Here is a 22,978-nt window from a genome sequence, read left to right on the forward strand (position 1 = left end):
GATCGCGCCACTGTACTCCAGCCTGGGTGACAGAGCAAGACTGTGCTTCAAAAAAAAAAAAGGGCAAAAACGAGCAAGCCATTATAACACCTCCCTCCAACCAGCACGTGGGGCCTGGGCTCTGTGTGTGAAGGCTCACACACTCCTGTTTAGCCGTCTGAACAGGCATATGTGGTGGATGCAATTCATATCCCCTTCTTAGAGACGGGAAAACTGAGCCCAGAGACATTAAGTAACCCACCCAAGGGTCCCACCCACGGGTCCACAGCTATCAGTGGCAGTGCTGTGGCTGAATCGGTCAGCTGGATTCCAGCAGGTGAGGATGAGTGTTAATTTCTCCTTCGGACACTGATTGAGCACCTCCTATGTGAACTTCCCCAGAGCCACCCTATGCGGTTAGGTTCCCATTTTACAGATGAGCAAACTGAGGCTCTAAGAGGTTAAGCAGCTTTGCTCAGGATCACTCAGCGGTGCCAGGGCAAGACCCCACGTTCACATCCAAACCTGCACTTGTTTGCCATGCTGCCTGGAAGGCCTGTCACTGTCCCGAGGGTGGGCTTGGATCTAAGGAGGGGCCAGAGAAAGGGGCAAGAAAGCATAGGCTGGAAAGAGTCGAGGTGCACAGGCTGGGCCCAGTCCCAGGCCTCAACAGCCCCATCTGTTCCATGGGCCGGGTGACCGAGTACCCCAGAGGCCTCCCCATCTGACATTCTGTGAGGCTGGTAAGTTCCCTTCCCAATACCGGCCTCTCTGCTCTCCCTGCCGCCTCCCCAAGCACCCCTCCCTAGAGGGCCCCATCCCTCTTGCCCCAGACCCCACCTGTCTCCCCTCCCCCCGTCTCCTCCAATTGTCTAGAAAAGGGACACATCTGTACAAACTTTTTAAAAAACAAGGTCTTGTTACAAAAAACAGTTCTGAACAGTTAACATTGTAAAAAGGTATAAAAATACAGGGACTCTGAGCACTCTGAGGAATTTCCCGACACACGCTCTTAACTAAGGCGGAGAGATCTCTGGGAAGCCGAAGTCAGGGCCTGGGCCTCTGACCCCTGCCCTGGGCCTGGTCCCCCTCCTCTTTCCCACGATCCCATGCTCCAGGGCTGACCAGAGACAAGGGCTCTCCCCAATCCTGGCTACGGCTCAGCCTCTCAAGGAGGAACTTTAATGATCTACAGTGGCTCATCCTAGAAGAGCGGGGCTGGACTGCAGGCGTTGCTGGGAAGCCTCTCCAGGCCTGGAGCTGGAGTACCCGTCCTCAGCACTGCCAGCAGAGCGCCTCCTCATCCCACCCCAGCTTGAGGCCCCCAAGGGACCGGGCTCTGGGGGGGGGGGGGCTGTCCAAAAGAAGGGTCCTCCCCTGTCCCAGGCACAGGGGTGTTCTCCAGATGCCAGCAGGAGCTCATTTCTCTGGGGGGCCAGAGGGTGGGGAGAAGGGTGCTGAGCTCCTTCGAAGCTCCTGCTGCAGCTGGCCCTTCAGTGTGGACACCTGGGGAAGAAAGGGAAGGTAAGGCCAGCCAGGCCCTCAGCCTGGCTTCAGAGAAAGGGAGGCAGCAGGGAACCCGGAGGGACACAGTGCCACAGTTTCAGGAAAGGTCTGGTCTCAATGAGAGCCAGGGGCTGTCCTGCCTTTCTCATTTTGTTCCTTATAGCAGAGTCGGGCGTCTTCTGACTGTTGGGCACCTTTGAGGGCAACTCCACCCCCATTCTTTATCCCCATCATCACTTGGGTGGGCGTGGCTCCAGTCCAGACCCAAGGGGTGGACATGTGACCCAGCCCGGCCTAGCAGAGAAGCCTTGCCCGGCCGACAAGGCTGGCTCAGGCATGGTCAGGAAGGGGTATGTGATCTGAGCGGGCCAGTGAGGGACAGCCTTGGGACTTCTGCCCCTGCTGTCTTCTGAGATGACAGATTGCTGGGAGAACCTGAGGCTGGAGCTGCTGAGGCCACCTGGCCACCCAGGGAGAAGGCTGCCCTGAGCATGGAGCCAGGGGGAACAGAGCCATGGCAGGAGGCCTGGGGCCCAGGAGCATCCCGTGGCCCCTGGTCTGGTCTTGGCTGACACCAGCGCAGAGCCAACCCCACCCTTTTCGGTTACGGGAGCCATCGACTGCCTATACCCACAAGGTCTTGATTGGGTCTCTCCTCTTTCTCCAGCCCCACACATCCATCCTGGCCCAGCCTTCTAAGGGGGCCTGCACACCTGCTCCTCCAGCCCACGCACCCTCTGGCGGTGGGCCCGCTCCCGAGCCTCCAGGGTGCGCTCAGTCTGCGCCTGGGCGCTGCGCAGCCGCTCCACCTCCTGCTGCAGCTCCAGCTGCTGCTGCTGCGCATCCACCTCCAGCTGGGCCGGGCTGTGGCTCTGCTCCAGCACCACCACCTGCGCCTGCAGGGAGGGGCTGTGGTCCGGGTTCTGGCCCAGTGTGAGTGTGTGTGTGCATGTGTGACGGGTTGTCAGGTACCTCCCTGGGACACGGCCAGTGCAGAGGGGGAAGGCAGGAGAGATCCTTGTGTGTCTTCCATCCTGCTGGCCCTGACAGTGAGCCTGCGAGCCCAGGGTGAGTGCACCCAATGACCCCCACTCAGGCAGGTGCATGGACACACACACACACACACACACACACTCAGACGTCATACACACAGGCACAAAGGCAAGCATGTAAATACCTATCTGGACTCACACAGGTACATGTGTATGTGCAAAGGCCCAACTCCCCCATGCATGAAAACATCTGTACACAAACACGTATTCACAATACCTAGACATGCCACACCATGCACAAGATTCATGCTCCATACACAAGAATCGTCACACGGATTCTCACACTGCTGCATGGCCACAACATACATGAACCCACAGGCTCACGTGCAAATAGGCCTTTCCTGTCTTTTCTGTACACCTTAGGGAGAACCCCTCCCTCCATGGCCCGCTGGGTCACTGGAAGGCTCAGGGCTCCTGGGGGAGGGGGTTATGGGCCCTGGGCTGGCTGGGCCATCAGCTCCACTGGGATTGCTGAGCACTCAGACTAGGGATGAAGTTGGGGTCCCGGACTGGGTGGGGTCAGACCTCCAGCTGCTGGATCTGCCTCTGCGCCTCTGCCAGCTCCAGCTCAGCCCCCGTGAGGGTGCGGTCCAGGCGGCCCTTCTCTGCGCTCAGCCGCACTGTGTCCTCATGGCTACGAAGCTTCTCCCGCTCCACCTAGGCAGGAGAGCCACAGGAGATCAGGGTGCCAGGAGGAGCTTACTGAGGGGGCTCAGGTTCCTGAACCCTGATGGAATAACCTAACCCCACCAGAGGCAGCAGACCCTGGGGATGTGCAGTGGGATCCACCACGGTTAGGCCCCAGAGGAAGTGAGGGGAGAGCCTGGGGAGCAGCCTACCTTGTCCAGCGTCCTCCTGAGGGCCACACGGTCCTTCTCCAGCCGCAGGGCTGAGCGCTCCACCTCCCGCTTCTCGGCTTCCAGCTGAGCCAGGGCGCGCTGCAGGCTTCCCAGGCGCTCCTGCAGCAGCCGTCGCTCGTCTTGCAGCTTCTGGACGGTGTTCAGGGCTGCAGCCTCACCCTCCTGCCGCTGCCGCAGCACCTGCAACAGAAGCCAGGCAGGGCCCGAATCCCTCTGGGCCTGAGCGTACTTATCTGAAGCTTGGGGACAATGAGGCTGGCCCACTCACAGAGCAGGCGACGGTGAGGCCCACATCAGAGAATTGTCACCTGAAGCCAAACCTGTCTCTCTCAGTCTGTTTCTCCATCTGTATAACAGGACTATGCTCTGAATGAACCATGTTTCCTTACTGGAGGCTGCACCAGGGTTTGGGATGAGGTTGAGATGGGTGGGAACGTCCCCACCCTATCCCAGGGCCTCACAGTCTTGGGGACAGAGGGGGCACACCCTGGCCCTCACCTCCCGTAGCTGTTGTAGCTGGCCCTCGGCCTCCACCCGCTGCAGCTCCAGGTCAGCCACCTCGCCTCGCAACGTCTGCACCTGCTCGCCCAGGGAGCTGCTCTGCTTCCGTGCCTCAGATAATGCCTGCCGGGCAGCATCCAGCCGTTCCTGGGGGACAGGGGCTGATGGTGCCTGGCTGGCCTGGGAGCCCTAAGGAGTCCTCTCTATTCTGTACCTCTGGACAGGTCCACAGAGCATAAAACAGGCAGTCATCTCACCTGGAGAGTGGGGTGCACACCAAACCCATCCACGGCCTATCCACTGACCTGTATAAGGTGGGACCCACTCAGACCCCAACTCTCCCCAATAAACCCTGCCCCTGGGTCCCCCCAAGTCTATACTAGTAGCCTTGTCTTCTTACGGGACATACCCAGAGCCTCTTCTCCTTGGCTGATGGTCTACTGGGCCCACGCCCTCCCTTCAAAGCCTGCTCTCATTGGCTCCAACTGACTGCCCCATTGGCTGGCTCTCTACCAGGGCCCCCCTCCAAGCCTGCTCTTACTGGCTGACTCTCTCACTGGGCCCACCCCAGCCAGACCCTGGGCCCGAGACCTGGAGTACTTGGCGGTCATGTTCACAGGCGGTCAGAGCCTTCTGCAGATGCAGGTTCTTGTCCCGGGTGCTGTTGAGGCTGGCACTGCTCTGGGCCAGGGCCTCTGTCAGGCCCCGCACCTTGTCCCGCAGGGCCCCCTCGCTTTCCTCCACCTTGGCCAGGGCCCCGTTCAGCCGCTCCACGGTCAGCTGCAGGGTCCCTGCCTTCACCTCGCTGTCGGCCACCTGGCAGGAGGACAGCCAGAACAATCGGGGCTGTTCCCATCTGGCCTCTATACCTCTGCTCCCACTGTGACCTCCACCTGGCATGCCCAATCCACACCCTTCCCACTTCTCTCTGGGCCTCCATCATTGAGACCCAGTGCTCCTAAGCACTCCCGCTGGCTCAGCCTACTGCCACCTGGGCCCCATCCCATTGCTGGCTAACTACTTGTGCCCAGAGTGCCATCAACCTAGTTGTCTCAGACTCCCTGGTCTCCTCCCTGTCCTCACTCCTCTCTCCTCTCTGCTGTGGAAGAGAAAGGGAAACCACCACGACCCTAAAATTTTCTATTTTTGACCTTGTTGGGTGTTCAGGCAAGGCTAGCCGTATTATTTAACATTCCAGTTAGAGCTAAGCTTCCTAGCAGTCAAGGCAAAAAGGGAAATGAGTGAAACCTACATCTCTAACTTGTCCCAGATGACTCCTATGCATGCAGATGCTGTCATCAAATAGTCCTGAATTCTAATTTTGGCTCTGCCTCTTACTAGCTATGGGATCTTAGACAATGACATCACCTCTCAGCCTCCATTTGTCCATCTGTGAAATGGGGATGTGGGTAATACTTGCCTTACAGGGTTGTTGGGGGACTGTGTAGTGCCTACAAAGCTCTTGGCACAGGGCATGTGAACACTGTGGCTGTGATTTGGGGAGGGGCCCACCTGTCTCTGCAGGGAATCCACCCGATCCTGGAGGGCCTGGGCTTGGGCCTCGCGGTCACTGAGGCCCAGGCGGCTGCGCTGCAGCTCCCCCTCAAGCGAGCGCCGCTGCAGCTCCAGCTTGACAGTGCGGCTCTCGGAGGCGTCCAGAACCTCCTTCAGGCGCCGCTTGTCGCCCTCCAGCTTTGTCTCATTGGCCTTCATCTTGCTGATCTTCTCCTGCAGGTGGCACGGGGCTCAGGCCCAGACGTCCAGTGCACCCCGCAGCCCTCCCGCACACGCCCTGGGGCCCTTAGGGGGAAAGCGGGGAGCAGCCTCGAAGGGTGACCTACGTGACCTGGGGCCGGCCTGGGACCCTCTGGGGTCCTCAGTCTCCCCATGCGTTCCCAGGATGAGTGGACGTGAAGATCCCAGAGCCCACCTTCCAGTTTTAGCCCAGGCCAATGGGCTGAGGAACCCAGGACTGCCCCTTCGCGCCCTCTGGCCCCATTTCATATCTGTACAGTAGGGACACTGGATTGGTCCCAGGGTACCACAACCTGGGTGCTCACAGGAGCCCTGAGGAGGGGCTGTAGAAATGCAGATTCCAAGGCCCTTCTCCTGCCCCACTGACTCGTGCAAACTGAGCTGAGCCGGACAGTTCTGAGGGGGCCCTGCTGTTCTAGGGTTTCAGGTGGTGATTCCCCCTCCCCTGCCCAGGGTCAGCCAGTGAAAAAGGCCTGGGGAGTGGGGATGGGACAGGAAGGCAGACTAGGGGTCCTCCCATCCCTGGTACTATCCTAGAGACAGGGTGGATCAACAGGGGGTGTTATTAGAGCCTCCCCAGCCCCTATCCTGAGCCTGGCCCCTCTGCCACCCTGCCCAGAGCCTCAGCCCTGCCCTGTCTGGGGCCCCCACTCTGGCTCCTACCCAGCTTTGTTCCTGGCCTCCTCCTGCAGCCCCTGCGGCTGGGCCCATGGCCAGGGTTGAAGCCGCAGACACAACAATCCAGCTAAGCTCGGCCCCAGGCCAGAGGCTTTGGGGGCGGGGGTGGTGGGGGGAAGCAGTAATAGAGGGACAGGCTGGGGAGGGCAGAGGGGAGCTTTGGCTGCACTGTCACCACCAGGGCCTGAGTTTCCTGCCCGACAGACGCACATACACACTGGCACACATAGCTGTCCCCCAAACACACATAAAAACCCCAGAACTACAGAGACATAAAACAGAGGCTCCCTGAGTACCACCTGTGATAAGAGCCTGTGTGTGTCACCCTGTGAGGTAATCACTGCTCCTCCTTTTACAGATTAGGAAAATGAAAACCAGGCAGATGACAGCCCAAAGCCCAAGCTCTCTTTCTTTTCTTCTTCTTTTTTTTTTTTCTTTTTTACAGGGTCTCACTCTGCCTTGCTAGAGTGCAGTGGCATGATCACAGCTCATTGCAGCCTCGACCTACCGGGCTCCAGTGATCTTCCCACCTCAGCCTCCCGAGTAGCTGGGACTACAGGCCCACACCACCATGCCCAGCTAATTTTTGTATTTTTCATAGAGATGGGGTTTCACCATGTTGCCCAGGCTGGTCTCAAACTCCTGTGCTCAAGGGATCCACCTGCCTCGACCTCCCAAAGTGCTAGGATTACAGGCATGAGCTACTGCACCTTGACCAAGCTCTTTTTTCTACAGCCTAGTGACCACAAGTGACATGAGAGGATGGAGTCTGAACATGGTTTCACAGAGTCACAGGCTGGTCACCTCAGTGGATTGCAGAGAGACTCAGGCAGACAGACACAGGTAGACACACATAAGAGTTAGACACTCACTCGGGTACACAGATTCCCCGTCGCCCCGCTGGCCCTCAGCTCCTGCCCACCTGGCTGGCCCGGAGCTCGCTCTCGGTGGCCTGCAGGCTCCTCTCCAGTGTGGCCACCTGGTCCAGCGTGGCCCGGCGCTCCCGCTCACTGCGCCGCACACTCTCCTCCTGCAGCGCCAGCTCCGCCTGGACCCCGCTCAGCCGCCCATCCACACTGCGCCGGGCTGTAGCCACCACCCACCCCATCAGGCATGGCCAAGCACAGCCCCGAGACCCAAACCAGGTCACAAAATGTCCAGCCTGCACTCCACCCAGTGCAGGGCCAGACTGTCTGCACCCTTCGTAGTATGCGGGCCTGCACACAGGTGAGGCTGTCCAAGGAGGGTCCTCTTGGAGACAGCCCCGAGTCAGGTCATGGGGGCCACGGCAAGGTCAGAGGCCAATCCCCCGGCTCCTGCCTCAACTGCCCAAAACACAGGAGAGAGAACAGGGACCCCAAGGATCAGACTCACCTTCCTCACTCTCAGCCACCGCCTTCTGCAGCTGCCTGGCCCTCGAGGTTGCGCTGTCCCTCTCAGCCTCCATCTCGGCCAGCTGGCGATTCAGGGCACTGGTCTGGGTCCGAAGTTCGTCCTGTAGCCCCGACATGGGGGAACAAAGAAAGACCCCTGCTCTGACACCCTGCAACTTCCCCAGGGCCCTCCAGGCTCCCCATCCAGCCACGCACACCCAGGCTTACCCGTTCTCTCTGGGCACTCCGCAGCTCTTGCAGGAATTCCCGGAGGGCCCCGCGCACTGCCTCCGGGTCCAGGTCTGGAGAGGCCGGGGAGGTGGCAGGTCCTGGAGATGGTGGCTGGGACCCAGGGCTGCATTCTAAGGTGCTGGGGCTGCTGAGCCCTTCCCCGCTTCCTAGAAGAGAAAGAAGACTTGCTCAGTGATGCAGAAGCCACGGGTCTCCCACACATCTCACTCACTGTCATCCCTGCCTTTCCCAACAGCCCTCAGAATCAAGCCCAACTTCTCTGCTATAGCTTAGGGGTCTTCTTGCCCATCCCAGCTGAAACCCTCTCACCCTTTACAAACTGGCCACCCTGCATCTCCCATGTTCTAGAACATTCTTTGTCCCAGCTCCAGGGCCTCTGTACATGCTGCTCCCCTTCTCCCCATGGCCTCTCTTTGCCTGGCCCATCCTTTAGGGCCATCCCCCTCCCTCAGAGGCCTCTCTGGCCACAGGCTGGATTACAGTGAGCTCATCCCACCCTCAGGGGGGTCTGATGTCTGCCACCCCACCCCGACCAGGAGCACCATGAGGGCTGGGCCTCGTCTCTTCCATCCACGACTGTTCCCAGGGCCCAGGGCAAGGGTGGTTGCTGCATCACTTCAAGTCTCTCCATACTGAGTGCCCACTGTGCTAGGCACTTCATCTTCACAACAACTTCCTGACAGGTAAGGCACAATTTACCCTCTTCCCAGGCAAGGCTGGCACAAAGCAGTTAAGTGATTTGCTTGTTCTGTTGACTGGGTGTGGTGGCTCACACCTGTAATCCCAGCACTGTGGGGTCCGAGGCAGGCGGATCACTTGAGGTCAGGAGTTCAAGGCAAGCCTGGCCAACATGGTAAAACCCCGTCTCTACTGAAAATACAAAAATTGGCCAGGTGCGGTGTCTCACGCCTGTAATCCCAGCACTCTGGGAGGCCGAGGCAGGTGGATCACCTGAGGTCAGGAGTTCGAGACCAGCCTGGCCAACATAGTGAAACCCCATCTCTACTAAAAATACAAAAATTAGCTGGGCGTGGTGGCACGCACCTGTAATCCCAGCTATTCAAGAAGCTGAGGTTGGAGAATTGCTTAAACCCGGGAAGCGGAGCTTGCAGTGTGCCTAATCGAACTGCTGCACTCCAGCCTGGGTAACACAGCGAGACTCCGTCTCAAAAAAAGAAGAAAGAAAAGACTGGGAGCAGTGGCTCACACCTGTAATCCCAGCACTTTGGGATGCCGAGGTGGGCAGATCACGAGGTCAGCAGTTCGAGACCAGCCTGGCCAACATGGTGAAAACCTGTCTCTACTAAAAATACAAAAATTAGGTGTGGTGGCGGGCGCCTGTGATCCCAGCTACTCAGGAAGCTGAGGCAGGAGAACTGCTTGAACTGGGACCTGGGAGGCAGAGGTTGCAGTGAGCTAAGACTGCACCATTACACTCCAGCCTGGGCAACAGAGTGAGACTCCGTCAAAAAAAAGAAGAAAGAAGAGGAAAGAAAAGAAAAGAAAGTAAGGAAGGAAGGAAAAGAAAGGAAAAGAAAAAAGAAAAGAGAAAAATTAGCTGAGCATGGTGGCCCACGCTTATAGTCCCAGCTACCTGGGAGGCTGAGGTCTGGAGGCTGAGGCAGGAAAAGCACTTGAACCCTGGAGACAGAGGTTGTAGTGAGCTGAGACTGTGCTGCACTCCAGCCTGGGCAACAGAGAGAGACTCTGTCTCAAAAAAAAAAAAGAAAAGAAAAGAAAAAGAAAAAAGTGGGCCAGGCACGGTGGCTCACACCTGTAATCCCAGCACTCTGGTGGGAGGCCGAGGCGGGCAGATCACCTGAGGTCAGGAGTTCAAGACCAGCCTGGCCAACATGGTGAAACCCCCATCTCTACTACAAATACAAAAAATTAGCTGGGTGCAGTGGTGCACGCCTGTAGTCCCAGCTACTCAGGAGGCTGAGGCAGGAGAATCGCTTGAACCCAGCAGGCGGAGGTTGCAGTGAGTCGAGATCGCGCCATTGCACTCCAGCATAGGCAATAGAGCAAGACTTGGGCTCAAAAAAAAAAAAAAAAGTGATTTGGTTGTTCTCAATGCTGGGAAGTTTCAGGGCTGAGATGGGAATCCAGGCAGCCCGACTCCCTGGCAGAAAATTGTGCACTCTGCTTGGAGTGATGGCCCGGGGAGGTGGAGGGGGCAGGGTGGGTGGAACCAGGGCACTACCTGGAGGCTGGCACTGGAACTGCAGGACACGGGTCCTGCCATGAGCATCCTGCCTTGGCCGCAGAAGGACACCAAAACTGCTCCGCAGCCACGAACTTGGTCACCACCCAAAAGGCCTCGCTCAGAGGTTCCCAAAGAAGCAGGCCTGCCCCTGGGGGCCTCCAGCTCTAGAAGGTCCCATCGTCTCAGGGTAAAAGTCCCCGTAGAGGCCTATAATGTCTATTGGAGCAAGCCCTTCGTCCCCAAATCTCACCCCCCTGCTTGATGCTCTGGGACTGCTGGCCCCTGCTGTCCACAGGACAGGCGCACCTCCACTCAGGACCTCCCTACTCGCCCCGAGTCCCTCTCCCAGCTGCTCGTTCACGTTCTCCCCTTACCCATCACCTCCACAGTGAGGCACCTGCTGCCCCCGCATGAACTGCCCTAGCCCCTACCTTGGCTTTGCCCTATTTTTTTTTTTTTTTTTTCTGAGACGGAGTTTCGCTCTTGTTGCCCAGTCTAGAGTGCAATGGTGCGATCTCGGCTCACCACAACCTCCGCCTCCTGGTTTCAAGAGATTCTCCTGCCTCAGCCTCCCGAGTAGCTGGGATTACAGGCGTCTGCCACCACACTTGACTAATTTTTTGTATTTTTAGTAGAGACAGGGTTTCACCATGTTGGCTAGGCTGGTCTTGAACTCCTGGCCTCGAGTGATCCACCCGCCCCGGCCTCCCAAAGTGCTGGGATTACAAGCATAAGCCAACGTGTCGGGCCATTTTCGTCATTTTTAAGTGTACAACTGAGCGGCATGAATTACATTCACACTGTTGTGCAGCCATCACCATCATCTGTTCCCAGATCATCCCGACTGGAGGTCAGGAGTTTGAGACCAGCCTGTCCAACATGGTGAAACCCCATCTCTCCTAAAAAAAAAAAAATATACATATATATATATGTATATTTATACACACACACACACACATACACAAAAATTAGCCAGGTGTGCCGGGCACAGTGTCTCATGCCTTTAATCCCAGCACTTTGGGAGGCTGAGGTGGGCAGATCATGTAAGGTCAGGAGTTCAAGACCAGCCTGACCAACATGCTGAAATCCTGTCTCTTTTTTTTTTTTGAGACGGAGTCTCGCTCTGTCGCCCAGGCTGGAGTGCAGTGGTGGGATCTCAGCTCACTGCAAGCTCCATCTTCCAGGTTCACGCCATTCTCCTGCCTCAGCCTCCCGAGTAGCTGGGACTACAGGTGCCTGCCACTGTGCCCAGCTAATTTTTTTTGAATTTTTAATAGAGACGGGGTTTCACTGTGGTCTCGATCTCCTGACCTCGTGATCCGCCCACCTCTGCCTCCCAAAGTGCTGGGATTACAGGCGTGAGCCACCGTGCCCGGCCTTGAAACCCCGTCTCTACTAAAAATACAAAAATTAGCCAGGCGTGGTGGCACACGCCTGTAGTCTCCCAGCTACTCAGGGGGCTGAGGCAGGAGAATCACTTGAACCCAGGAGGCAGAGGTTGCAGTGAGCCGAGATCGTGCTACTGCACTCCAGCTTGGGCAACAGAGCAAGACGCCATCTCAAAAAAAAAAAAAAGAATAATTAAAAACAATACAGTGTAACAACGATTTCCACTTAGCTGTATTTGGTATCCTAAGTAACCTAGAGATGACTGAAAGTATATGGGAGTATATGGCAGGATGGAAGCTCAGAAAATCAGATAAGGAGTCAAAGGCATTAAGAGCCCTCCATCCCCCGGTCCAGGAAAGGCACGGTGGCTCACGCCTGTAATCCCAGTGGGAGGATCGCTTGAGTCCAGGAGTTCAAGACTAGCCTGGGCAATATGGCAAAACCCCATCTCTACTAAAAACACAAAAATTAAGCAGACATTGTAGTGCACCCCTGTAGTCTCAGCTACAAAGGAGGTTGAGGTGGGAGAATCACTTGAGCCCAGGAGGCACAGGCTGCCAAGGCAGAGGGAGCCAAGATCACACTACTGCACTTCAACTGAGGTGACAGAGTGAGATCCTGTCTCAAAAGTTGAAAAAAAAGAACCACCCCACTTCCCCAAAAAAATAAGTGGCCTAGATCGGGTGCCGTGGCTCATGCCTCTAATCCCAACCCTGAGAGGCCGAGACCGGAGGATCGCTTGAGGCCAGGAGTTTAAGACCAGCCTGGGCAACATAGTGAGACCCCGTCTCCACAAAAACTACAAAAATTAGCTGGGCGTGGTGGCACACCTGTAGTCCCAGCTACTCAGGAGGCTGAGGAGGGAGGACCACTTGAGCCCGGGAAACAGAGTGAGGCCTGGTCTAAAGAAAAAAGAAGCGCCCTTGAGAAGCACAGATCAGTGAAGGGAGGGGTCTCGGTGAGGGGACGGGGCTAAGAAGTGGACCTCAGTGGAGGGGTGTGGTGGGCTCCTTGAAAAAACAAAAAACAAAAAACAAAAAAACCTGCCATGTGGGGGCGGGGCCTCAGTGCGGCCCGCCCACCTCCCCCCTTCCCTGTGCGCGGCACTGCCCTTACCTCCTGCGGGTGCGTCCCGGGCAGGGGAACCGGGCACTGGCCGTGGGGCTGGGCTGGGCGCGCGACCGAGGCCGAGGCCCCGGCGCAGAGCCGAGCGCAGGCCACCCAGCTGGGCCTCCGCCGCGCGCCGCTGCACCTCCACGCGGGCCAGCTCGGCCTCCAGGCCTTGTGCCCGGCCCTCGGCTGCGCTCAGCCGCAGGCCCAGCTCTGCAGCCTCGGCCCGCGCCGCCTCCAGCTTCAGCTCCAGGCCGCGGGCGTGGTCCAGCTGCTGCTTTTCAGTGCCACGCGCCTCCTCCAGGGAGCCCAGCAGGCGTCGCTCGCGGGTCCGAAACTCGCCTTCTTGTTCCTGCAGCTTCCGCTGGGCTACCTGGAGCTGGAGTGATGCCAGGAGGTGGAGGTCGGCAAGACCTCCCCCAAACCGACGCCCCACCCCTAAGGCCCAGACTGGAGCCCACCATCCCTGGCTGTGTGTTCAGTACAACCCTTTCTCCTTTAGTGCTCGCCACTCAAGCAGGCGGTGCAAAAACATCCCCGTGGGAGGAAATACTAGAATTTATTAATCTCTTTATTCTTTATACAAGCCTTGTAATGCCCATAGTTTATTAGTAATAACAGCTGGCATTTGAATACATAGGGCTTATCAGTGCCAGGCACTAAGTAACTTTCCAAAAAATATTAACTCTAATTACTACTCTATGAATCGATCTCACTTTACAGAAGATGAAACAGGCACAGAGATGCTAAGTAACTTGTCCAAGGCCAGAGTTAGTACACTGCAGAGCTGGGATTCAAAGCCAGGCACTCTAGCTCCAAAGGCTGTTTTTTTTGTTGTTGTTTTTGTGGGTTTTTGTTTGTTTGTTTGTTTTTGTAGACAGAGTCTAGCTCTGTCACCCAGACTGGAGTGCAGTGGGGCTATCTCAGCTCACTGCAACCTCTGCCTCCTGGGTTCAAGTGATCCTCCCACCTCAGCCTCCGAGTAGCTGGGATTACAGGTGAGCACCACCATGCCCAGCTAATTTTTGTATTTTTAGTAGAGACAGGGTTTTGCCATGTTAGCCAGACTGCTCTCGAACTCCTGGCCTCAAGTGATCCTCCAGCCTCGGCCTCCTAAAGTGCTGGGATTACAGGTGTGAGCCACTGCGCCTGGCTGTTTTTGTTTCTGTTTTGTTTTTTGTTTTTAATAGCTTGACGGCAGCTTATTAATCACATGTACTCACAGCCCTGGGGGGTGGGGGAAAGGCGGGGAGGCACACCACACGGGGCCACACGGGGGCTGCGGGCTGCACTTGGGAACACAGTGAACAGCCAGGAAGGTTAAGTGCCCACTGGTTCCAAAGGGAGCTGTGTCCACAGGCTGTTCCCTTAACCACTAGGCTACATTGCCGCCCTTGCCCATAATTTATCAATAAATCTGCACACAATGGGGGCATGCACTAAAATATCATTTCCTGATGGGATGCATGGTCACACAGACACAAAGCCACCCCTGCCATTTAGAGAGTCAACCTCTCACGGTCACCAGTTTCACTGGAAACCCATCTACTGAGCAGCTGGGTGCCAGGACCTGTGCCAGGGCCCTTCATACATGCCCGGCTGTGCTAGCCCATCTCTCATGAGCGCTCTGAGGCACAGAGATGACGTGACTTGGTTCAGGCCACACAACAGATTCATGGTGATGAAACAGCCGGAAAAGGCAGAGCGGGTAGCCTGTGGGCTTTGGAGTCAGACAGACCTAGGTGGCTGTGTGACCTTGGGTAGATCCCTCGACCTCTCTGAGGGCTCTGTAAAATGGGGCTAATGGTAGGAAGGGTGTGGTGGCTCACACCTGTAATCCCAGCACTTTGGGAGGCCGAGGCAGGTGGATCACCTGAGGTCAGGCGTTTGAGACAAGCCTGACCAACATGGTGAAATCCTGTCTCTACTAAAAATACAAAAAATTAGCTGGGCGTGGTGGCAAGCACCTGTAATCCCAGATACTCGGGAGGCTGAGGCAGAAGAATTGCTTGAACCCAGGAGGCGGAGGTTGCAGTGAGCCGAGATGGTGCCAGCGCACTCCAGCCTGGGCGACAGAGTGAGACTCCATTTCAAAATAAATAAATAAATAAAAAGGGCTAACAGTACCTACCCCATGGGGCTGCTGGGAAAATCAAACAAGGTCATATCTACTGGGCTTCTCCCTACCCATTTTGTGCCAGCACACAGTAGGCCCACTGTTCTTTGGGTTGTTGTTACTACAACTGGGGAAGAGTCTCAAGGAGTGGGGGAAGGAGCAAGCCCTAGGGAGTGGCCTTTCAGAATGGCCCCAGCATTGGGGTGCCCACCTGCTTCCTGCTGAGGGAAGGAAAGATGCACCAGCCCACCCGCCTGCTCAGTTACCTCCTGCCGCATCACCTCCAGGCTGGCCTCGCCCTTCAGCAGCCTCTGCCGGAGGCCCAGGGTCTCCCGCCTGCTCTCCTTCTCTGCCCGCTCGCCCAGCGCCAGGCGGCCCTGCAGCTCCGCCAGCTCCCGGCCCAGTCTGGTGTTCTCACTGTCCAGCATCTTCATCTGTGAGAGCACGGGAATGGCAGCAGGTTCAGCTCTGCCCCTGTACCCTCCCAGTCCTGGCCCAAGGCCACTTGGTACCTACTGCTCTAGGGACACATGTATCAAATACCACCCCACATCCACTGGGAGCCGGCCCCTACATAACCACACTGAACTTGGGCGATGCCAGGCACTTGGGCACCAGTGGCCTGTTTACCATTTAATCAGTGGGCCAAAACTACCTTTCATAAAGGGGTGGGTATAATAGAAGGAGGGCTCAGCCCTTAGCAGACCAGGAGTTCACAGGCAGGAACCACAGCTCCCTGGGTTATCTTTCCCCTCTACGATGGTGATGAACGTTTTTGGAGCGCTTACCATGTGTCCAGTCCTGTTCTAAGCACTTCAGTTATATTAACTCGTTTAATCTTGGTACAATGCTATATGAGGTAGGTAGTAACATTATCCCTATTTAACAGATGAGAAAACTGAGCCTCAGAGTGTCAGAGTAACCTCCCCAAAGTCACACAGCCCACACACACCAGACTGGGATTCGATCTGAGACAACGGCAATGTTCTAAGCCCCTATTTCCCCACAGGAGCAGGTGGGGGTACTGCCTACCTCCCCCATGTGCTACAGCAGGGGTAACAGGAGAGACCGTAGCATGCAACGCGTCCAGCAAAAGCTAGCACGCAAATGCCAGCTCCTTTCCGGGAGTCTTGTGGTTTCTCAGGAAGGGGCCTGGGTGAAGGGGGCTGTGGTATCTCTGGCTATCAGAGTATCAGAATATCTCTGGCTATCCAGTTGTGATCTCTTTTTTTGTAATTAAAAACAATTTTTTTAATTAAAAAAATTTGGGGGGGCCAGGCATCGTGGCTCATGCCTGTAATCCCAGCACTTTGGGAGGCCAAGGTGGGTGGATCACCTGACATCAGGAGTTCGAGACCAGCCTGGCCCACATGGTGAAACCCTGTCTCTACTAAAAATACAAAAAAATTAGCCAGGTGTGGTGGCGGGCATCTGTAATCCCAGCTACTTGGGAGGCTGAGTCAGGAGAATTACTTGAACCCGGGAGGCGGAGGTTGCAGTGAGCCGAGATTGCGCCACTGCACTCCAGCCTGGGCAACAAGAGTGAAACTCCATCTCAAAAAGTAAATAAATAAATAAAATAAAAATTAAAAGTTTAAAAACTTTTTTTAGAGACAGGGTCTTGCTTTGTCGCCCAGGCTGGAGAGCGGTGATGCGATCACAGCTCACTGCAGCCTTGACTTCCTGGGCTCAAGGGATACTCCCACCTCAGCCTCCCAAGTAGCTGGAACTCCAGGAGCATGTCACCACACCTAGCTATTTTTTAAATTTTTTGTAGAGACTGGTTCGCACTATGTTGCCTGGGCTGGTCTTGAACTCCTAGGCTCAAGCAGCCCTCCCAACTTGGCCTCCCAAAGCATGAGATTAAAGGCATGAGCCACCACAGCTGGCTAATTTTTCGTATTTTTAGTAGAGACAGGTTTTCACCGTGTTACCCAGGCTGGTCTCGAACTCCTGGGCTCAAGCAATCCACTGGCCTCCGCCTCCCAAAGTGCTGAGATTATAGGTGTGAGCCACTGCGCCTGGCCTGGTTGTGATATCTCTGGGTGAGGCAGCGCCTAGGGGCTGAATGAGGCCATTTCCTGTTCTTTGCGTCTTCTAGAGTGAGAAGCCTGAACCCACAGTGTCCAGGCCAGTGCCCAGTAGACGCAGGTGCTTCTTCAATGCATGCTGCTGTTGAGTTTGCGGATCATCGAATTCACGGGTCAGCGAACTACAGCTCACAGGCCAAATTCAGCCCATCTCCTGTTTCTACAAGGGTCTGAGTTAAGGATTTTTTTTTTTTTTTACATTTTTAAATCATCGAAAATGGATCATTTCTAAAGGAAGAACAACATTTCTTGACACATGAAAATGACAGAAAATTCACATTTCAGTGTCCCTAAACAAAGTTTTACTGGAACCCACACCCCTCTGTTCATGCACTGTTTGGGACTGCTTTCTCACTACCCCAGCAGAGTCAAGTAGTTGCAACAGAGACTGTGTGGCCCGTAAAGCTGGAAATATTGACCATTTGGGCTCCTTACAAAAAACCATTTGCCAACCTCTGACCTAGTTCACAAAATCTGTACCTTTTGTTGTTTGCAGATTCCTTTGAGAACTGGACAAGGACACCAGCTCCTCTCCTTGCAGAAATGTGAGCCTGAGTGTGCACACAAATGCACGCAGACTTTTGCACAGTTTCAGGGATTCAAGGACTCCTCAAAGCCCATCCATTCACACCAAGGTTAGGTGAGAGAGCTTGTCATAGTTCAAGCCCCTGGTTTTACATAGGGGTAGAAACATGATTCCAGAAAGGGGGAGCTACTGGCCCGGGGCACACAGCAAGCCCCAGGCTAAGGGGTGGCACAGGGAGAGTACCTGACGCCGGAGCTCCTGCAGCTCCCGCCGAGCCTCCAGCCGTGAGCGCTCCACCTCCTGCAGCCCAGTTCGCAGCTCCCCGGCCTCCTTGCCCACAGCTGTCCGTGCCTCCTCTAGGAGTGCCAGCTTCTGCTCCTTGTCCTCATTGGCAAGCTTCAGGCTGGAGAGGGCAGAGGTCAGGGGCTGCCCTGGGTCCTGGGAGTAGTCAGTGGCTCTACACAAAAGCTGCCTCCTCCAATTTCTGGAGTGGGTCAGGCACTGTCTGCCCATGTGGCCTCTCTGAAGAGCTGAGCCCTGAGCCCTGCAGGGCTGGGGCCCAGGCCCTCGGCTGGGAGGGGTAGACCAGTGACTCCAGGAGGGGACCTGGTTTCCAGGGTGATGACGGTGGGTGGGTCTGAGTCTGGACCCAAAGCTGCCCGCTGCCCCTCTGCCCCTTTCCCCAATCAACAGGGAGGAAACCTTCCTAAAATCACCCAGGTGCCAGGCTCCGCTTAGGAGACAGACGATCCGTATCTGGGCAATTTCCCCAGAACCTTGGGGGTAAAGTTAGGTTTCAGGGATGGGATCCCATGAGGACTCAGGACTGGTCCTCCTGCGACACCCCACCTGATGCGCTCGCTCTCTGCCTTCTTCACAGCAGACCGAAGCTCCTCATTGGAGCGCCGCAGGGCCTCACGCTCCTTGGCGCCCTCGCCCAGGCTGCGTCGCAGCTCGCCTGCCTCCTGGCGCTGCACCTCCCGGCCCTCCTGGCTCTCACGCAGCTTGCGCTGGGCCTCCAGCAGCTCCTGCCGCAGCCCGTCACGGGCATCCTCCAGCAGACGCAGCTGGGTCCGAAGCTCTTCTGCCTGTGAGCACAGCAGGTGTCCCCAGGGCAGCGGTCAGGGACCCCCCCGTCAAGCTGGGTCTTGTACCCCAGATCCCTGGACCCAGGGAGCCTGCCCCATCCCTCTGCAGTGCTCAGACCGCAGGCTGTGAGTTATCATTTGAGCAAGGCGTGCTGTAATCAGTAATGTTTTGACCTGAAGTCACTATCAATCAGGACTGTCCTGAGCACACCACCAAGAGGGCAGAGACCCCACTCACCCCTCCTTGAGGCCAAATCCCACCTGTATACAACAGGTGCTTCATAGTGCTTGCTTCCTCCTTTCTAAGTTGCTATTCATTGGTCCTCAAATGCAGGGAGGAATCTTACACTCTTCTGGGGCCCTGGGGAACTAGGCCCCCAGGCACACAGTGCCATTTAGGGTATGCTGCTCGGAAGAGGGGGGCGGCTGCTCACCTCGAGAAGACAGGAATCCCGCTGCTCGCCCAGGTCTCGGGCCTGCTCTTGCAGCCTCCTCACCTCCTGGGCGTGGGCCGCAGCAGCCTCCTCCCGCTGTGCCCGTAGGTCCCGCAGCTCAGACGTCAGAGCGTTCACGGTGCTCTGGGACAGAGGGGCTCCTCAGACTTGGTCCTGCTGTGTCCCCCAGCCCCTGGCTGCTCCCAACCCTCTCAGTGCACTGTCCACTTTTAGTCTAAACACGGCCCCTCCCGCTGGCCTGCCAGACCCTCTGCCAACCCCCGGATGCATAGTGAGTGCTGCCCGTGTAGCCGGCCTCTCCCTCACGCCAAAAGGATTCATCAGGGCAGGGCTGAGCCACCTCCCTCAGATGGGGGCTCCCAAAAGAAGGGCTAAACCTCCTTTCCCACAGCCTGGAAGCTTCTCCAGGATAGGGCCATGCCGCCCTGTGGTGGGGGCTCCTCAGCCAGGGATTTGCCTCTCTATGAGACAGAGGCCCAGCTGCCCAGCCTGCCCTACCCGGTCCTGCTCCTGCCGGCTCTGGGCATCTCGTTTCTGCCGCTCCATCTCCAGGGAGATGGTGGCCAGGCTGTGCCGTGTACCCATCAACTTCTCTGACAGTGCCGTCTTCTCAGACTCCTTCAGAGACAAGGCCTGGGCAGAGGCAGGGGACAAAGGGCTTGGGGGATGGGCTGGTCCTGGGGGCATGCTCAGGCTTCTTCCTGCCTGGGAAATGTGCCCACTGGGGGCTTAGAGGCCTGAGTGTGCCACCGCAGGTGGACTCAGGGCAGACGTGCAGCCCTGGAAAAGGGCACAGCGGCAGTCACAAGAATCCCGGACGTGGATACCACTCATAGAGCTCACTAACCTGCCACAGCACCCTGACTGCAGAGTCTTTCTTTCTACCCATTTTACAGATGAGGAAACTGAGGCTCAAGGAGGTAAAGTGACTAGCCCAGGTACACAGCTGGTGAGGAGAGGAGATGGGTGCAGTCTGCCCTGTCTCCGTTATATTATAGGAAAGATAGGGATTTGTTATTTGGGGGGACGGGTCAGCTGTTGCCTGTGGGCATCATGGGGACTGCTCAGAAGGCAGCCATGAGGATCCATGCCCAGCGTGGGGTGGGACGAGGCATGGGAGAATACGGAACAGCTTTCCTGGTGTCACGACTGTTACTGTCACTGAGCAGGTGCTCACTGTGTGCCAGGCATGGAGCACAGCAAAGCCTCACAAACCCCCTTCTAATCCTCACATCCTGCAGGTGAGGAAACTGAGGCCCCCAAGAAGGCAGGCTGCCCCAGGGCTCATAGTTGCCAGGTGGCGGAGCGGGGCCCGGCCCCAGGACGGGAGCAGCTCAGAGAGCAGCAGAGGCCATGCCAGGGCTCACGAACCTGCTGCTTCTCACTCTCTGCCAGGAGGAGGCCCTCGTCACGCTCCTGCTGCAGGGCAGCAATCTCCTCACTCAGCTCTTCCTTCTCAGCCTCCAGCCGGGCCAGCAGCTCCTCCTGCTCACGCTGCAGCTGACTCTGCAGCTGGGCCCGCTCGGCCTCCAGCTCCCGCCATGCTGCCTCCTAGGGGGCCAGGACCCGATGCCTGTGACACACCAGGAGGGGCCCAGGTAGACCCCCCAAAACACCAGGGCAGCAAGAGCCATCTGGCCCCCATACCCTCAGAGACAGGGAGGGTGACCAGGTAGCTACAAGGGGGTGATAAGGGCTATGATGGGGACACGCCAGGGCCATGAAAGTGCCAAGGAGCAGCAGTGGGCTGACCTGGTGGTCCGAACATGATCCCCTGAGGAGGGACAAGTATCTGTCAGCCAGGTAAAGAGAGAAAAGACAACCCCAGGCCAAGAACACAGCCCCTGGAAAGGCCTAGAGGATGCAGGGCACAGAGGGGAACGGGACATGGTGAGTCACAGTGCCAGAGCCCCAGGGAGGGGTGGGGCCAGGACAGGCCGTGTGGGCCATGGGAATTCTAAGGACAGTGAGGGGAGTGGGAGAGAGGACTCGAGCCAAGGTGACAAGGAGCAATCTGATTTTTAGCTTAGGTGATGTTCCGAGAGCTGTGGAAGAGTGATTGGGGTTGGGATGGAGGGGAGTTAGGACTGGCTGTGAGGAATGAAGGGGGTCAGGGGTTGCCAGAGGAGCTGGAGAGAACACAGATTTGGGGACATTAATGAGGCCAAGCCAGGCAATGCAAAGGGCAAGAAGAGCAAGGGGGAGGTCACAGGAGTTCAGATCCCTGGGGACTGGACAGGCAGGCAGGCAGAGCCCACAGGCAAATAGCAGCCCATCCGGGGAGCCTGAGGGCAGGTGCCTGCCTCAGCACTTGCCCCTAGCAACTCTGTGAGAAGCAGACAGAGCTGCCGCTTCTTTTTTTTTTTTTTAGACGGAGTCTCGCTCTGTCACCCAGGCTGGAGTGCAGTGGCATGTTTTTGGCTCACTGCAACCTCTGCCTCCCAGGTTGAAGCGATTCTTCTGCCTTACCCTCCCAAGTATCTGGGACTACAGGCGCGTGCCACCAAGCCCAGCTAATTTTTTGTGATTTTAGTAGAGATGGGGTTTCACTGTGTTAGCCAGGATGGTCTCGATCTCCTGACCTCGTGATCCGCCCACCTCGGCCTCCCGAAGTGCTGGATTACACGCATGAGTCAACACAACCGGCCAAACCGCCCCTCCTTTAAGAGCTTCACCGTAGCTCATGCCTGTAATCCCAGCACTTTGGGAGGCCGAGGTGGGCAGATTACGAGGTCAAAAGTTCGAGACACCCTGACCAATATGGTGAAATCCCGTCTCTACTAAAAATGCAAAAATTAGCCAGGCATGGTGGCGCGCCTATAATCCTAGCTACTCAGGAAGCAGAGGAAGGAGAATCGCTTGAACCCAGAAAGTGGAGGTTGCAGTGAGCCGAGATTGCGCCACTGCAATCCAGCCTAAGCAACAGAGCGAGGCTCCGTCTCAAAAAAAGAAAAAAAAAAAAAAAAAAAACTTTACCGCCACCTCCTGGAGAAGCGTGGTAGCAACCACCCAAGGCCAGGGGGACTGCAGGGTGAGTGGCATGCCCTGGATCCATGTAGTCATAGCCTGCACCTCTGTCAGAGGCAGCCCTGTCTAGGATTTGGTGGCCGAGGGCCCCTGTCCTGAGGGCCACTCTGGAGAGCATGCCAGTGCCAGCAATCATAACTTATGGAGCATTTGCTAAGTACCAGTCACTATGTTAAGCCCTCTATGCAGATGGTCTCAGCTCATCCTCAATACCTTCCACTATCCTATCCCTATTTCTACAGGTGGGGAAATGAAGACACAGACACCTTGGGTAGCATCACCAGTAAGCGACCAAGATTCGATTCAAACCCAGGCAATACAACCCCAGAGTCAGTGTTCTAGTAACTTCCCTGGCCCCTTGCCTTTCTATATGCTGAGGTCTGAGTGGCTCTTCATATGCAAACAGTACTTCTTAGCAAATGAAAGTGCTTTCCTGCTGTACATTAGGTCAGTATTTCCCAAATGTGGTTGTGGACCCTCTGCATCAGGATTACCAGGGCTGGACCAGATTTGGGACCTGGGAATCTGCATGTCTAATAAGAACCACAACCTCCCCATCCCCCCAGTCCTCCTAGCTGTCCCCAGGGCCTCCACAACAGATAGGAAGTCCCATTTCACAGATGTAGAGACCGAGGCAGAGCAAGAACGATGATGAAACACTGGCTCAGAGTCCTGCCCACCCCTCCCCAGCTGCCTGAACCTTTTCACGCTGGAGTCGCTGTAAGTCCTCCTCGTGGGCTGCCCGCTGCTCCCGCAGAGAGGCCTGGGCCTCCCGCTCAGCCTGCACCAGCTTCTGGGCCATCAGCTCCTTGTCTAGACTGGCTTTCTCCTGTGTAGCTATTATTTGCTGCCGCAGGCCCGCCAACTCCCCTGCACGAGAGGAATGGGCGAAAGGGCAGGGTTGGGTTGAAACTTTTCCTTGGGCCAGCAGACTTAGGCCAGGTGAGCCACATGGGCAAAATCCCAGAGGCAGAAGGCCTGCCTGGCATCTAGTTTGGGTCCTCTTGAAGTGGTT

General features: G+C 56.5%; 1 protein-coding gene across 15 annotated transcripts in view; it reads right to left on the bottom strand.

Annotated features, from left to right (window-relative positions):
• Positions 1 to 878: 878 nt before the first annotated feature.
• CROCC (ciliary rootlet coiled-coil, rootletin) overlaps positions 879 to 22,978 on the bottom strand; it is a 59,478-nt gene continuing 37,378 nt past the window's right edge. For 10 of the 15 annotated variants that reach the window (XM_063594508.1, XM_063594510.1, XM_063594513.1 and 7 more), the window contains 18 exons: positions 22,664 to 22,833; positions 20,308 to 20,487; positions 19,435 to 19,569; positions 18,916 to 19,059; positions 18,243 to 18,481; positions 17,637 to 17,796; positions 15,044 to 15,211; positions 12,668 to 13,040; positions 7,933 to 8,102; positions 7,706 to 7,826; positions 7,254 to 7,417; positions 5,411 to 5,626; positions 4,490 to 4,714; positions 3,896 to 4,045; positions 3,377 to 3,577; positions 3,063 to 3,194; positions 2,199 to 2,381; positions 879 to 1,485 (listed from right to left, as the gene is read on the bottom strand). In XM_063594508.1, coding sequence (XP_063450578.1) covers positions 1,399 to 1,485; positions 2,199 to 2,381; positions 3,063 to 3,194; positions 3,377 to 3,577; positions 3,896 to 4,045; positions 4,490 to 4,714; positions 5,411 to 5,626; positions 7,254 to 7,417; positions 7,706 to 7,826; positions 7,933 to 8,102; positions 12,668 to 13,040; positions 15,044 to 15,211; positions 17,637 to 17,796; positions 18,243 to 18,481; positions 18,916 to 19,059; positions 19,435 to 19,569; positions 20,308 to 20,487; positions 22,664 to 22,833 — 3,218 coding nt within the window. In that variant the 3' untranslated portion in view covers positions 879 to 1,398. Of the gene's footprint in view, positions 1,486 to 2,198; positions 2,382 to 3,062; positions 3,195 to 3,376; positions 3,578 to 3,895; positions 4,046 to 4,489; positions 4,715 to 5,410; positions 5,627 to 7,253; positions 7,418 to 7,705; positions 7,827 to 7,932; positions 8,103 to 9,550; positions 9,644 to 10,955; positions 11,062 to 12,667; positions 13,041 to 15,043; positions 15,212 to 17,636; positions 17,797 to 18,242; positions 18,482 to 18,915; positions 19,060 to 19,434; positions 19,570 to 20,307; positions 20,488 to 22,663; positions 22,834 to 22,978 lie in introns of those variants that run through there. The other 5 variants (XM_063594509.1, XM_063594511.1, XM_063594514.1 and 2 more) reach the window with 5 other exon arrangements.

Source organism: Pan paniscus, chromosome 1 (genome assembly GCF_029289425.2).
Source record: "Pan paniscus chromosome 1, NHGRI_mPanPan1-v2.0_pri, whole genome shotgun sequence".
Classification (NCBI taxonomy): Eukaryota; Metazoa; Chordata; class Mammalia; order Primates; family Hominidae; genus Pan; species Pan paniscus.